Source organism: Delphinapterus leucas, chromosome 14 (assembly GCF_059928025.1).
Source record: "Delphinapterus leucas isolate spDelLeu-1000000601 "Yukka" chromosome 14, BTC_Dleu_Yukka2, whole genome shotgun sequence".
Classification (NCBI taxonomy): domain Eukaryota; kingdom Metazoa; phylum Chordata; class Mammalia; order Artiodactyla; family Monodontidae; genus Delphinapterus; species Delphinapterus leucas.
The window spans coordinates 38,187,214-38,203,545 of NC_143142.1; the positions used below are offsets into that span (position 1 = coordinate 38,187,214).

Consider the following 16,332-nt stretch of genomic DNA (forward strand, 5'->3'; position numbering starts at 1 on the left):
AAGAATGGGTTTCAGTTGACGTCCATCTTTCTGGGCTAATGGTTAGTACCATTACTTGAGATAGGGAATACAGCAAGGGGAGCAGGTTCCCCAGGAGGAGATTGTGAGTTCAATTTTGGACATGATGAGTTTGAAATACCCATCAGGCATCCAAGTGGCGCTACTCAACGGTAATTTAATTTATCGTAGGAGGAAAACAGGACTAGTGGTATAAAGTTGAGCCACCAGCATATGGTTAAAATCACCATGTAAATAGTGTCAGCCAAGGAGAAATGTAGGGTAAGGCAAGCTATGAACTAAAGGCAGACCCGTAGAAAATTTCAGTGTTTAAGAAAAAGAAATGGTCAGAGAGGTAGAAGAAAAATAAAGAGAAAGAGAACCTATCATTCTTGGAAACTTTCCAATAGTTAGGTATCATAATTTATCCAGACCACTTTTGTTCTTACTCTGGTCCAACAATTCTTGCAGAATTTGCCTTCTGTTTAGATTACAGACTGGAACAAACTGAGTCCAAGTTTTTACAGCATAGAAGAAAAATGAATGAAATTATGGATCTTGGCAGTAATCATCATGATTGCTAAAACCATCAGATGAGAGGCTGATGAACAACTTTGTAACTTGAAGATTAGGCTGACAACTCTTAAACCCACTGCTGAATCTTAACATCCCAGGAAAAGAGAAAACTGGTCATTATGTGCCTCTTAATGGAAGTATACAATAGGACTTATGAGATACTCTTGCCAAAAAAAATCAAACTTGAATCTGAGCAAACATCTATATCTAATGATTAGTTTAGGAATTAGAGGAGACATCAAATGGCACCATGAATATCCAATCAGCAAAATACAGGAAATGAGAAATTCTGCCAGGTTTTCAGCAAATTAATTGTTAGAAAGAAAAAGAAGAAGAATTCTATAGATTAAAAGAGGTTTAAGGGACATAGCAACTAAATTCAGTGTGTGGATATTTTTTGAACCCCAGATTGAACAAGAAATGTAAAAAGCCATTTCTGAGCTGATTGGGAGAAATCTGAATACTGATGGGATATTTGATATTAAGAAATTATTGATCATTGTTAATTTTAAGTATAAAAAAGATCACGGTTATGTTTTTTAAGAGTCCTTTTCTTTTAGAAACACATACAAAAGTATTTATGGATGAAATGATATGACAAATGAGTTTGCTTCAAAATAATCCAGAGCCCATATGTGTGTCTGTGGGTGGCGGGGGAAAGATAGGGAGTATATGTAAAGCAGGATTGGCCACATGTTGGTAAGTGTTGAAGCTGGGTGATGGGTACATAGTTTATATACCATTCTCTCTGCTTTTATATATGTTTGAAAATTTCCATGATAAAAGGTAAGAAAAAAAGAAAGTTTTCTCTTGTTTTCTACCCACCATCTCCAAAGACTTCACTGAAAATAATTCTAAAAGATCTCTTGGGGTCCTAGAAAATTATTTTGGGTGACATTTCATGTTAGTTAAAGTACTACTCTGATGGTTGTAGTTGGCTCCGTACAACTGGGCTGTTCTGTCAGTGGGATTTCTTTGAATCCTATGTGAGGTTTGTCATATGGTTGCAGCATCACAGAAAGCAGTGTCCTGCCCAGACTCTGTTCTGAGTGGCTCCTCTTGTGTACCACAGATGCTGCTAATGGAAACAGTAGCCATGGAGGAAAGAGCAGTGCGTCTAGCTCCACTCCAGCCCGCCCAGGGAATTACTCTTTGTCACCAAGACCTAGCTTTGCCTCAGGAGACCAAGGTACAATACCCATCTTAGAGTTTTGAAATAACACTTAATTATGGAAGAAGTGCTCCAGAGAGTTTGGAATGATTAATTATCTGGCGGCACACTCCCAGTTTTTCCTTAGCTTCTCGTACAATGTTTTGAAAATTTATGATTGGTATGAACAATTATGATTAACATATCTTGGTGATTCTACAAGGGTGGGCCTACTTAGGAAATAACATTGAAACAAATATATAAGAAGTGTCTTGAAAAGCCATGGGCTTTGATGACCAAAGTGCAGGGTTCAAAGTTCCTCTCTGTGTGTGACTCTGGGTAAATGTGAGCCTTCCTTTCACCATCTACAGAATGGGTATAACAAAGTAGTTGTCCTACAACTTCACAGGGTTGTTGATAGAATCAGATGAAATAATCTGGGTGAAACGGTACATTGTAAAACAGCCTGCAGCTGTTAGTGCTGTTAGTGTGTGACTTTTTCTAACTTTACCTTTACGTCTAGAAAAGTGACTTCAACTTTCTGAGTATAATCATAGTAAAGGTCCTATGTTACTTTGGCTTCTTTCCCTTCTTCCATTACTAAGGACAAGGCTCATCTTTCTTTTTGTATTCAGCTACCATGTTCATTTCTGGACCACCAAAGAAACGACACCGAGGATGGTATCCTGGGTCACCTGTCCCCCAATCTGGTTTAGTTGTACCTATTCCTGCAGTTCGCCCTCTTTCAAGAACTGGTAAGATTTCAACAGAAGATGGGTTTTAAGTTTCCTTAAATTAACAAAGGTATCTGCTACTCTCGTTCTTTCCATGAACCCTTGAAAATAAATTTCCTTAACTAACTTTTGTGTCCAGTACTATAGCAGGTAATATTTTGTCCCCACCACATCTGCCATCCCTATAAGCACATGTGCCATCACAAAAGATCTTGATTCACCATCTGTCTTTGTTTTACACTATAGTATCAATAAACCACTCTTTATGTAGGGCGTGATGCTACCAATCCACCATTATAGAGCATAAATGAACTTGCTTTGCCAATAGTGGTATTTGATGTATCCTCCTGTGATCTGGTTTGTTATGTGACCTATACGTATTATTTCTGAATTGGATGGTTCAGTCTGTGACTAGAATCCTGAAAAACCAACTGGTTCTCCTTTATAATATCCAAGCTGTGGCCATTTGGTACTTACAATTAAATGTTCAGATGCTCATCTACCTTGCTGTATGAAACACAGACAAATGTAAATATACCAATTCTAAGACATAGATGGGGTTCTTTAAAAATTTACATTTGTTTAAAAAATAATTCTAAAATCTACAGAGAAATGATAAATACAGAAAGAATTATGCCGGTATGTTACTGTGGTTGCCTCTAGGTAGTACTGATTAATGATGAATTTATCCTTATTCTCACTTTTCTATACTTTTCACATTTTCTGTAATGAGTAGATATGCCTTGATAATCTAGGGTGGGGGAGATAAAATACAAAACAGAATCCAAAATACTGTATGTGGAAAAACAACTAGAAGGAAAATCTGCCAAAATGCTAAATAGTAGTTATCTCCAGACGATTTGATAATGGTTGATATTTTTGTTTGTTTTTCTCACTTATTTTATACAATAAACACAAATTACTTTAATAAAAAAGCCATTAGACTTATAAAACTTGCATATTAAAAGTAATAACGCTGTGTTGATTTCAACTATATTTCATTTATCCTTCCTATCTAATCCTTCTTGTCAAACAACTTTTTTTCCAGAGTCCCTTTTATCTGCCCCAGTTCCACAGACCCCATTAACTGGAATTTTACAACCTCGACCCATTCCTGCAGGGGAAACTGTAATTGTTCCTGAAAATCTGCTGAGTAACTCAGGAGTTAGACCAGTAATCCTGATAGGTAAGGAAAGGAATTCCAAGTTGCCTGTGTCTGCTGGAATCTAGGAACAATCCTCCATTTCACTGCGTGTCTATTCATGTGTTCATGAAGGTATTCATTGATCCATCTATTAATTCTTTAAGCGCTTATTGATCAGCTCCTTCATGATATCCTAAACATGGGACTAGAAGTTGGGAATAAGGCAAAGTCTTTTTGCCCACAAGGAGCACTGTTTAGTGGGGCAGTCTAGAGGTTCACAGCCAAACTCTCCATCATCTCAGAGGTGATGTTTCAGCTGGGGAGCTGAGGGGTGGATGAGAGCAGACAAGGTTGGGGAGGGCTCATTTCAGTCAAAGGGAGCCAAACGGCAGAGAAAAGGAACAAACTGAGCCAGCAAAGAGGCCCCACTTGGGAGAACCAAGAGGCCCCAGAGCTGCAGATCTAAACCATGGGGAAGCATTTAGGAGTGAGAGCCTTTCCAAGCTCTCTATAAGTGGAAGTGTAGAAATGTAGGGGTCCCTAGATTCCATGACTAATTTAGAGCCTTTCATACCCACATCAAGAGTGCCCTCGTCGGGGGGCTAGCCTAGGCCAGAAGAAGAAGACTGCCGGCTTTACCTTCGGGACTAAACAGATAGGGTGTTTAAGCCCACTAGATCTTTATGGTATGTCTATGTGAGGTGTTATCTGTTTCTTGCAGTTGGCTTGAGCCAGACATGGATGGTTTCGCTTTGAGCCCTGTTCTTTATCAGACTGCCCTATCCACTGCTCCTGGACCTATAGGCACTAGGGGGAATCCCAGTTGTTTAAATTCCATATAGTCAGGAAGTTCTTACTGAACGTTTGAATTGCATGCACAGTGCAACTAAGCCTTGGAAAGATACATAAAACATGAGGACCCTTTGGTGTCTGCCTTTTAGAAAGACTCACAGAGGGACTGTTCTCTTCACCATACCACCAATACAGGGTGTATTTTCAACACATTTGTGTCCTGCCTACTTCTAAGATGATTTAAGGCTGTTTACTGACAATTAGGAAGAGAACACAACAAAAATGGCTAAGGTAGCCAAAAGAGTAAGAACCTCCAAGTCCCTGCAACTGGAAGAATATTGCTGTTGATCAATGAATTTAGCTTAAATGTTTTAAAAGAAAACCTCAAGAAGTGACACATGTTATTGTAGCTTGTCTGTTTGTTTGTTTTCTGACTTCTTTTCTGAAAAGAAACTTGATCAGGAATTTTATCTGAAAACATTTTATTCTTGCAGTTTTACAAAGGGTACAGAGATGTTTCTGCAAACTCTCATCAGTCCTCTATGTCAGAGATATAATATTAACATGTCTCTTATATAATATAGTTTGAGTATTAATATAATTAGAGTATTTTGCTTCCTGTTCTTCTAATTTAATGAAAGGGTAGAATTTAGAGCATTCGCATGAATTCCCTGGGATTGGTATATTTGAGTGATTTGTTTGGTAACCATCTCAAAGGGCAGGGAACTTTGTTAAGCATCGTTGATCCTAGTTGAGCAAATATACCTGGTTGGACCTCAAAAAGAAATGTTGAACTTTACTGACCTGCTTCTATTGGGGCAGGCTATGGCACTTTACCCTATTTCTATGGAAATGTTGGTGACATTGTTGTGAGTCCTCTGCTGGTGAATTGCTACAAGATTCCACAGTTGGAAAACAAAGATTTGGAACAGTTAGGTTTGACTGGCAGCCAACTCCTGAGTGTGGAAAACATGATTCTTCTGACAATACAGTATCTCGTGCGGCTGGGTAAGCAATTTTCAATAATCATTTGGTGGTGACGATTTTTATTCTTTTTTGGAACATACTTTTTTCCTTTCTTACCCACTTTCTCACATTTATCCACCTCTTACTTTCCCCTCTTTCACGTCTAACATTCTTTTTCTTCAACCCCATTCTCTATGGCTTTTCCCTTTCCTCTCCTCCATTTCTTTCCTACTCCTTTCCTTCTCTTTCCTATTTCTTTTTCTCCCCCCTATTTCTCTCAGATCTAGCCTCCCTTGCTGTTGGCTTTGCTTCTTTGGGTCCTAGAAGAGATAAATTGCTCCACCTGGTGTCCAGTGCCATAATGGTCCTAAAGTCTCCAAAGTAGTTGATGTAGGCAGACTGTCCAAGGGCTGTGCCATGGGTACCCCCCTTGTGAGTCAGGCCAAGCCACCTTTCTGAAAGTGCAGCTACCATCTGGAATGCAAATGTAGCCATTGTGTTAGACAATTATTTTCCACTTAGCCTTTTTATCTTGTTTATCACTGCCCCTACACCCATTTTTTTCTTCTCCAGCTCCATCCCTTTGATGTAGTCCCAAACTGCTTCCTTTCATTCAGGTAGTAACTTGGACCTCCCTGGAAGATTTTCTGAGCTTTAGGGTAAGGGGATACCTAGGTCATGAACCCTTCACTTCCTCTATTTGATATCTCCTCCTGAGCCCCACAGTGGGTATATGCAGGTGCCCTGACAGTACTTTAGTGGCTCCGCAGCATTTACATTGCAATGTCCTTTATTTTGCAAACTGCAGTAGGCCATCTAATATGCAGCCTAATTATATACCTACTCCAGGACTTCAAACCACTGATTTACTTAGGAAAATGTTCAAGATGTGAAATTACACATTAAAAATTTTATCTGCACTCTTGTGAATTTTTTTAAATGATTTTAAATACTTTGGTGTTAAATAATAAAAAACATGGGCCAAACAATGTTAAACACACACACACACACACACACACACACACACACAAGCTTCAGCTTCAGTCTTTGGAGCATCAGCTAGCAATCATGGCTGCAACTCTTAGTACCCTGAGAGCCCAAAGACCTGCTTTGACATGGAATCTACTTTGACATGGGATCTGCTTTGACACAGGCTTTTGAAACTTGCAAGGCTTCAGGTATCTCATGAGCCACTTTCATGATAAATCTAGGACTTGCTAATCATTTTTATTAGTAGGTAGTAAAATTATAAAAATCTCCCGGGTCTGACATTTGATGTCATCATTTTAATTGATACATACTGACTTTCAACCGTGTTCCAAGATGAAAAACTAGCTTCTAGATGTATCCAGAATCAGTTATACAAGGCCACATAAAGCAATGCTATTTTAGTTAACCAAGCCTATCAGTATAGCATTTTTTAAAATCTCAATACCAATTTAAATAGTCAAAGTCCAAGTTAATTAAAGGAACTAAATGGTCAAAACAAAACCTCTTTCCTTAAATTAGTAAAAGCTCTTTTCTTAAAAAATAGAACAATCTCCATTCAATTAGACAAAACTCTTCTCTGCCTTGCAGGATCAGTTCTCTCCAGGGTTTTACTTGCAACCAATTAATTATGTTTCTCAATGTCCAACATAAATAGATATTTCTTTTTCTTAATCTAAATTTTGTACATTGAGACACCTCTTCTCTTTAACTCTTCTGGAGTCCTTAATTTTTTTTTTTTTTTTTTGCCTTCAGAAGTTTTGAAGAAGGCAGCAAGAATATTTTCACATATGCTAAAGATTATAAATTGACATTTGAAAAAATAAACCCAAACTTCTAAAAGGACAGGTGTAATACTTGAATGGCTCAGTTATCTGAAGGTAACAGAGAAGAAGAAAAGCAAGATTTTTCAGAAAGAACAGACCTTTCCACTACAATCACTTTTAAAAAAAAGTCTGTTATTTCACAATCTGAAAATCTTTTGAAGTAGATAATGAAATCAGCAAATCCAGAGATTCTCGGAGGACTCTGAGTCTATTGGAACCTTGTCTTTTCCTATTGTGGTGGCTCTATCTGAAAAGCCTTCGGACCTGATGCCTGGGCTACACTGAGTTACTGGAGATAAGCATCTGAAGAAAAAAAATTACTATATATTATCAAGCTTGTGAAAAGTGGAGAAAAGGCTCCTGCAATTTAGCTGTAAAGGCTAAGGATGCAGAAATGACAGGAGGTGATTGGAAGCAGGGCAATTTACTCTAAAAAGTTTCTTACCTCATTTAAACTTTGATACATTTTCCTCCATTTCTCAATTCCTAACAGTAATTCAGTCAAAACTGTAAAAGTGAGTTTTAAGGCAACCGAGAACGCTATGAACATGTTTGATACTTTATTTTCCCAGAATGCCTTCGTATTTGGAATTAATTATGCTGCCTAACAGAAAATGTTACTCCATGGTGGTTTGGAGGGGGCCTTATGGACACACCTATTAACCAGCCTCCTCAGATTGTCTATGAGAGGCAGGAGGGAACTGGAGAAGTCACAGCCACATGCTTTTGAGCTGTCATTTGTTCTGATGGAAGAAAGCTTTAAGTACATGACCATCTTCCCTTCTTCTCCATGCAGTCAGTACAGATCTTGCGCTTTGAGCTCACTACTAAGTGTGTACTCAGTGGCCACGAACCGTGGTGCTAATTTGATAAAGTTAAATGAAGATCAGAAGCTTTGGTGGCTCCCAGGTGATAATAAGGCATCCACTAGTAAGGGATTGGGGAAGGCACAGAAACATAAACACAATGTAAGCATTGCCGTTTTCTTGCCCTCTTTCCTGCTTCCCTCTGGCTCCAACCAATCCTGGAAAAAACTGTTTTTTTCCAATTAAAATTGTTTATTTTTAAAATGTATGATATTTTATTTAATTTTCCTTATCCTATGCATTACTAAACTTGCATTTTTTTTTTTTACTTTCCCTGAGAATATGGACAGGGTCCAGGGAGGCCACTTAAACCCCTGTTAGAGGAAGGAAAGGTTTCTGACTCACTCAGGTGCCTCATTCTCATACAGAAGTCCAGCCCCTCATCCCTGTATTCTTTGCAAGGGGATTTTGGCTTTGGATTCTGAAGCTATTGCTTGATCTCAGATCACAGACACTGAGGGGGTCTATATCTGTTTCAGGAGGATGAGTTTCAAATCTCAGGTCCACACAGCAAAAGAAATGCCTTTGAGTAGCAGGAGTGAACAGTCTTGCCGGTTTCAATTTAAACTAAGTGTAGGAATTCATTTGTGTCACTTGGATGCCAGACACTGACTTGCTTATTTTGTCTCAAAGACTGGTTGAGGGACTTCCCTGGCGGCCCAGTGAGTAAGACTCTGTGCCTCCAATGCAGGGGGTGTGGATTCGATCCCTGGTAGGGAAGGTAAGATCCCACAAGCTGCGCGGCTCGGCCAAAAAACAAAAAAGACTGGTTGAGTTTCTAAAGAGAAACAAAATACCTCTAATTCCAGGGACCACAGATCACCCATGTAAGCTTAACCATAACCTCGGCCAGGGAAGAGGGCCACATGCCATTCTTAACCCAGAACCCTGGGGAATAACTAGGTGATGAGAGCATTCTCTATCTGGGGAAAGTGTGGAACTGCCTAAATACACATTGGGAGTGAAAAATAATTAAACTTAGTTTTCCTCGTGGACAATATTCTCAAAATTAGGTATAGAGGCAATACATTAAAATGTTTTTCTAAGGCACCTATGAATAAAATGAGAAATGAGTGAAGCCTGAAGCTGATTATATACCAGTAGGTTAGCTTCTTGCTTCATTAGTCATTAACTATTTCTGTAACGCCAAGTTTAATATGTCAACAAAAATACCACCTTCAGTGACCATCTCCCAAGGCATACAATGGAATTGATACTGTCTCTGAGCACATCTTCTTTTAAAGATATCAAGAATAGAAGTCTGCATTTTAAAATAAACGTGTATCAAGGCAAACAAAAAAGAGAGAAGGTAATTTAGCAATGGAAAATGGTTAGTAGAGGCAGTATACTTGAGGCCACTAGAAGAAAAAGAGCTTATTTGCCAGCTGGAATAGACTGCACTCTGATGTGTGTGTTTGTGTGTGTGTGTGTGTGTGTGTGTGTGTCTTTTCTAGCTGTGATTAAAAAAAAAAAATTCTAGCTGTAATTCTCTTCAATTTAGGTCCTGATCAGATACCTCTCAGGGAAGAATTTGAGCAAATTATGCTGAAAGCTATGCAGGAATTTACTCTGAGAGAGAGAGCCCTGCAGATGGGTGGTCAGTGCACGCCTGTGTCACCAGGACAACTCCCCTGGCTGGCTAGGTTAATTGCCAGTGTATCTCAAGACTTGGTTCATGTGATTGTGACCCAGAACTCCTTGGCGGAGGGCATTTCAGAGACATTGAGGACTCTCAGTGAAATGAGACACTATCAAAAACTACCAGATTATGTTGTGACAATTTGTGCATCGAAAATCAGAGGAAATGAGTTTTGTGTGGTAGTATTAGGTGAGTAACTTTTTCATTCATTCGTCATCCGTCCATTTGTATAATACTAAATGGGGTGTTTCAGGCATCCATGTAATTAATCTCTGGTCAAGGGCTCCAACTTGGGTTCTTCCTCCTAATTTTAACTTTTCCTTTGCTCCTCAGATCAGATTTTTATAGCCCTTAGTTTGGCTGTTGTCCCTGTCAGCTGGTTGTGGGAGCATTATTTCAAAGCACACCCTAGTAACAGATACCCTTGTCTCATGTAACTTCTGTCCTTAAGATGTTTTGGAAAAGTTACCACTCTAGCATGTGATAAAGCCATTGCCACAGGTGGTTTAAGCCAGTTAATCATATTTGCCAGGAACTTAGCTCATATATTCACCTCTTCACTAAGAGGATATTTAATGTTATAACACTGACCCTAAAGAAAACGTTCAGAAAGTTGGTATGTTACAAAATGGATTTTTGTTTCTGGTGCTGATTTTCTATCAGGTACCGTCCTGAGTTGCCATTTGGACCAAATTTTGCTGAGTTGCCATTTGGACCAAATTTTGCTTTTCTCCTCTCAGTGGATGGCTCTCACCTCTTCCTAGCAAAGGGGCCAAGCCCTCTTGCTTTGACCAAACCCACCTGCCCATCTCTCTGTGATACATATTTCTTTCAAAAAGCTTCATCAGAAAGTGTAACACATTCATTTTCTAATTTTCATTAGTAAAAAAACAACATAAGTTTATATTTTTAAGACTGATATTCATAATAGCCATGCAGACACAACTTTTTAAAGGTTTTTCACATTCCTCTCGAGTCTTTTAAATAGATGCATGGTATGTTCTCACCATTACAAACATAAGGTATGTTATTTTTTTCCCTTGATCACCTAACTTTGTACTATAAACTTTTCAAATGAAATTTTGAAACTGTCATTTCAAATGCTGTATAATTGCCCATCTTTTGATGTGCCATACTTTTCTTAGCCAAGTCCCTCTAGCTACATACTTTAGTTGTGTTTCCAGTTCTTGCTGTTCTAAATCACTTCCCGGTGAACATTTGTTCACTGGCATGTTGTCTCCCCCTCTCTTCTGCAGGTCAGCATCAGTCCAGAGCTCTGGCAGAGAGCATGCTCACCACAAGTGAGTTTTTGAAAGAAATTAGTTATGAGCTCATCACAGGAAAGGTCAGTTTCCTGGCATCGCATTTCAAAACCACATCGTTAGGTGAGTGGCAGTCAGATTCAGCAACACTGCCGGCCCCTGGCTGCGTGATTTTCTGAATTTAAATCTTAGTGTGAGCTGAGTGTGGAGGTTAAGCTTGCCCGCTGATCTTCCCTCATTTGGAATGGTTTCTCCTAAGCATTTTGTTACTGACACAGCAAAGGGGTCCAGGCACAAGGATGTGAGGCCTCAGCTCAGCCACTGCTTTGTTGTGTGACCTTGGGCAACGCTCTGCCTCCCCAGATCTCAGTTTTCTAACATGTCAAATGGAGGTATAATGACCCCGTCCTGCCTGCTCTGAGTATTATAGGGGCTGAGAGAGATTTAGTATGTGGGAGCATGGAACCTGTAAGCACGATACAAACAAGGGTAGCTCTGGCTACCGAGATCCTGCTACAGGGATGGGTGAGTGTAAATTCCGACGTGAAAAGTGGGATGACCAACAGATCTCGACGGGAGCCCAGCGTAACTGCCCAACTTGGAGACATACAAACATGTCATTCCTTGTGACTTTCTTATCTCCACTTTATTTTGTAATAGGTGATGACCTAGACAAGCTGCTAGAAAAAATGCAACAGAGAAGAGGAGATAGTGTGGTGACCCCTTTCAATGGAGACCTTAATGAATGTGTGTCACCTCAGGAGGCTGCTGCTATGATCCCCACGCAGAACCTGGGTAATGTCACCAGAGGCCAAAAGGAGGAGACTAGTGCTCAGGACAGACAGAAACTAAGTCGTTCTGAGGGTTTTGAGGTCTTGTCTTCAAGTCACAGACTATGACAGGCCTTTCCTCATTATCTACATGATAAATCTGGCTCAAGTTAAAAATGCCTTACCCTGTGGCCTGGGCCCCATGCCTTTGTTCTTAGTAAATTTCTCCTAGAATTAAAATCAAAGCCAAAGGCTTTATTTTAAGCAGTGCCTCTCTTTGTTTTTGTTTTTTTGGGGGAGCGGGGATCCTTGGTGTACTTTCCTTAACTCCACCAGCTGTGCTCACCACTGTGGGTGCTCATGTAGGGCTTCAAAGAACTACTTGAAAGAATCTAGACTACAGTCTGTGCAGGGCTCCTGGCTCTCTGCTCCCTGCATCTACTCTCCAATGTGTAAAACACACGTAATCTCAGGGTTAGCGAGGCCTTCCTGGCAGCTGGAGCAGAAACACTGACATATCATCTGACCTACAACGAGCTTGCAGAGTGCCAAGGGGGACGGTGGGACCAGGGGTGAGGAGTTCAATTGCTAGATTAGATTCCTTTAGGTTCAAATCCTTCCCCAGTTCCCTGTTTGATAGGGACAATATAAGAAAGGACAGAACAGAGAACAGGAGAAGGATGGATACAAAGCAGATCCATACAAGTGGATGCTGACAGCCTTTTGGCTTCCACTTGATGGGAATGCATCCTTTATGCATTAGGATGACAGCAGGAAAAGTAGCATGGCTTGGCATCGGCTCAGGCGTAAAAATGAATTCAAAGGCAAAAGTTTTTGACTTCTGGACATTGCATGACAATAAAGTGACCATCCAGATGATCTAAAATGTGTTATGTGAACAAAGTTAAATTTTTGAAATTCTCACATGCCCACGTACATATCCTTGATTCCCTGTTTAAGAAACATTGCTTGGGAATTCCCTGGTGCCCTGGGTTCAATCCCTGGTCAGGGAATTAAGATCCTGCACGCTATGTGGCCAAAAAAAGAGAAAAAAAAAGCTTAAAATAATAATAAATAAGAGATCTTGGTGGTTAAAAAAAAAGAAGAAGAAAAAAGAAACATTGCTTAAAGATATTTTTAGGTTTCCTCCAACTTCAAAATTTGTTAAGTTCAATTCTACAGAGTTATGCCATCCCCTGTGTTAGTCCCCATTCATCTAACCCACAAAATGAAAGAAACAACAGCCTGACTATCCAAAGACAGATTTTTATTTTGGTTGGTAATCTTTGTGGGTCAAAAACTATTTGGGCTATTATTAAAGGTTGCAGTTTGGGGCTTTTCTAGTAGGTTCTCTCAGCCAGTAGGGAGACCCACCTGTATAAATCTCCACTCGCTGTCAGGGTTCCATAGTGGCTGGGGTCCCATGACTACCGTCTTTGCCTGGGAAGTATTGCAGCTTGATTTTAGAAAACATTCATTAGCACAGGTTAATTGGGCCCTTGCGTGTTCCAGTCAGACTTCCACATGTGTTCCTGATAAAAACCAGCCCTTTCAAGAAGCATTAAATATTTCTGCTCAGGTGTTTAGCTGACTAAGCCTGTCTCTCATTATGTATGCGTGTGCATGCACGCATGTGTAAGAGAGATTGATCGCTTGATTATAACTTGTAATAAAAAGCTACTGGCTTGGTTAGAGTATCTGGGCAATGTTTTTCTAATACGTCACCTATTGAGCAGCCAGCTGGCCATGTCATGGGTCAGGTCTCTTCAGATAGTACAGGCATCAGCATGGGAGTTGACCACAGTCACCCACACCTGCTAGGTCACAAGCACTGGCAAAGTGGAGTCAAGTGGGAAGAAAGGTGAAGTTAGTGTCATGGGGAGGAGAATTTCAAGCCATGTTACAACTGACTTGCTGGAGAGGAAATGTTTACTGCAGTGCCATCCAGAAAAGCTCAAAGGAACTCAGCATGATTATGGTTATGGCATTAGCTCTGAACTGGGTCTGGGCTCAGGCACCTGACCTGTGCTGATAGTCCTAAAGAAACCAGGAAACTCTTCCCCTTTCCAGAGATGAGTCCTGGCTCCAGCTGCCAGAGTGCAGTCTGTCCCTCCATTTCTGGGCATGGGAGGGGTGCTGAGTTCATGCCTTGTGAGACAATTTATATTAAAATAATACATTTGTAAAACTACTACATTCACTCTTGAGCACATCCTTTCAGCCAAGTTGTCAGGGAAAGTGGGCAAATCTATTGAAAGTCAATAGAGAGTGAGGGTAGAAAGTGAGGATTCTTGGTGATAGAGCATCACTCTACCCTATGTGTATTATTTGTCCCTATATGGAGTCATAGAGGCCATCACAGAAGTGAATTAATCTTGTTCTTATGACTTTCTTAAATTTTAGATCTAGATAATGAACCCTTCCAGATTTATCAACCGCAGCTTACGGTTGCCAGAAAACTCTTGTCCCAGGTGTGTGCCATAGCAGACAGCGGCAGCCAGAGCCTGGACCTCGGCCACTTCAGCAAAGTGGACTTCATCATCATTGTCCCAAGATCAGAGGTTCTGGTCCAGCAAACTCTTCAACGGATTCGACAATCAGGTAGGATGGAACTTTCAAAGAGGGCCCCCTACCTAGATCCAGCCTTAGATTCCCTCTGTCTCTTTCTTTGGCTTAATTCAAACATTTTTAGGGGCCTGATTCTATTAAGTCTGTGATGTCATCAGTGGATTAGAAACTGGCCACTCATTTATGAAGAGAAATGTCCTCAAGGCAAAGATAGCCCTGCCTGGGATGACGGGGTCTGTGCCACCTGAAGTCCTTCTGTGGCTCAGTGAGTCATTCTCATGGGAGGATTCTTGTACCTTTTGCACACTACCAGCAGATTTTTCAGCCTAGAAACCAGAACGCCGTCCCCTGTGTCAGCAATGAGAAACCTCATTAAAAAAAATTCAAAGCTAGAATTTCTCCTAATTTCCTTAAGGGAATAAGTAGAGAGGAAAAAAATTTTTTTCCAGAAAATGTGAAAAGGTAGGGAGCAAATATTTTAGAAGTCTGTGATAAATAACATCCCTCTCAAACATAAAAGTTGCTTAGAATTACAAGAAGCAATAAGGAATTTAGAAAATTGAGACTGCTGAAAATGCCTGCCTTTGTAAACTAGGTTTGAAAAAGAAATTATAAATGTCAAGTTGCTTCTGAGTACCTCAGCTGGGGGAAGACACACATACACACACACACACACACACACACAGATTTTAACTGGAGGATAAATCTTTTTGCCACAGTAAAAAAATTTATTTTCAATATATTTGAAAACAGGAAGCAGAAAACTTCAGAAGAGCTTAAAATACAGTTTATATGTTCCACACCTGTCATTCAGTGCTCCTTAAACTTTAGGGTGCATGCAGATCACTAGGGATCTTGTTAAATTGCAGATTCCCCTTCAGTAGGTCTGGGTGGGCTCCAGATTCTGCATTTCAAACAAGCTACCAGGGGCTACCTGGGCAACTGGTCAGAAGACCACTCTTTGATTAGCACAGCTGTACAAAAAATCTTTCATTCTAAGTTCCATGGGCCAGATGAGCTGACTAACAAAAGGCTTTTCCCTCTTTAACACCTCTTAGTGGCTATGACTAAGACATGTAAAGTCTTTCCATGCCTCGTCGAGACCCAAGCGCCTGGTTAACAATGCAACCTGCGTTTTAGCCTCTAAAATTTTGAATGACAAGTTACAAAATGGCCTGTTAGAAATATTGACTTATAGGTGAATTAGCCAGAGACGGTCAAATGCCTTCTCTCACAGCTCTCCCAGAAACCGGAGTGAGTTCTAGACATCCTCAGCTACTGGCCGTTCGTCATTTTCTTTCCGCCCCCCTCCACTGAGGGAAATGGAGGGGCTTTCATCACACCAGGCATTAACCAGATTTTTGCTACTTCTTGTGGATTTTCCACTTTATTACTATGGAGGGAGCACCTTCTCTTGTAGGTTTTTTACTTGTACCAAAGGGCATTTGTGGCCTTCCTGAGTTTGTGATCTGATATCCCAGTCATACTCTAGCCAAGTCATCTTAGCACCTGTTTCAAGGGGTGAAATCATCCATGGTCAAGTGGTTGTACTCTCCCCAGAGCCTTTTCCTCAAATAACCTCTTGATGACCTGTATTTTCGCCTTTCTTAATCAATGCAAGACCCTAAATAAAACCCTGCATTTTTGACAGATAGAGAAACTCTATTGGTCCTTCCTTTTCCCTTCTCAACGCCCTCAGATTTTTCCAAAGTGAGTATTTTGAGATTATCATTCCTCAGAAAGGACTGGTATTTGACTAGTTACATAAGCTTAGAATCCAAGAAAATCAGTGTTACAGAGAGATTCAGAAAATTCAAGGCAAAGCATATTTTTAAAATTATTCACATCTGGCCTTGGCATACATACTGAAAATTTTTGCTGCAGAAACAATCACTTCTATATATTTTTAAATAACTGTACTCATTTTTATTATACAAAAAACCAGAGTTGTTGTTTTCTTTATTTTGAAAAATAAAAGAAAGTAGGAAATTTTAAACACTTATAATCCCACCATTCAAGGATAATCACTGTTAAAATGACTTAATACCTAGTGT

At 40.1% G+C, this 16,332-nt stretch overlaps 1 protein-coding gene across 1 annotated transcript in view; it reads left to right on the forward strand.

Annotated features, from left to right (window-relative positions):
- GREB1L (GREB1 like retinoic acid receptor coactivator) overlaps nucleotides 1-16,332 on the forward strand; it is a 119,809-nt gene that overhangs the window by 50,773 nt on the left and 52,704 nt on the right. Inside the window, exons 7-14 of the mRNA XM_030760449.2 lie at nucleotides 1,646-1,762; nucleotides 2,359-2,478; nucleotides 3,506-3,643; nucleotides 5,216-5,401; nucleotides 9,541-9,867; nucleotides 10,935-11,063; nucleotides 11,601-11,735; nucleotides 14,114-14,311. Of these exons, the coding sequence (XP_030616309.2) occupies nucleotides 1,646-1,762; nucleotides 2,359-2,478; nucleotides 3,506-3,643; nucleotides 5,216-5,401; nucleotides 9,541-9,867; nucleotides 10,935-11,063; nucleotides 11,601-11,735; nucleotides 14,114-14,311 (1,350 nt within the window). The remainder of the gene's footprint in view (nucleotides 1-1,645; nucleotides 1,763-2,358; nucleotides 2,479-3,505; nucleotides 3,644-5,215; nucleotides 5,402-9,540; nucleotides 9,868-10,934; nucleotides 11,064-11,600; nucleotides 11,736-14,113; nucleotides 14,312-16,332) is intronic.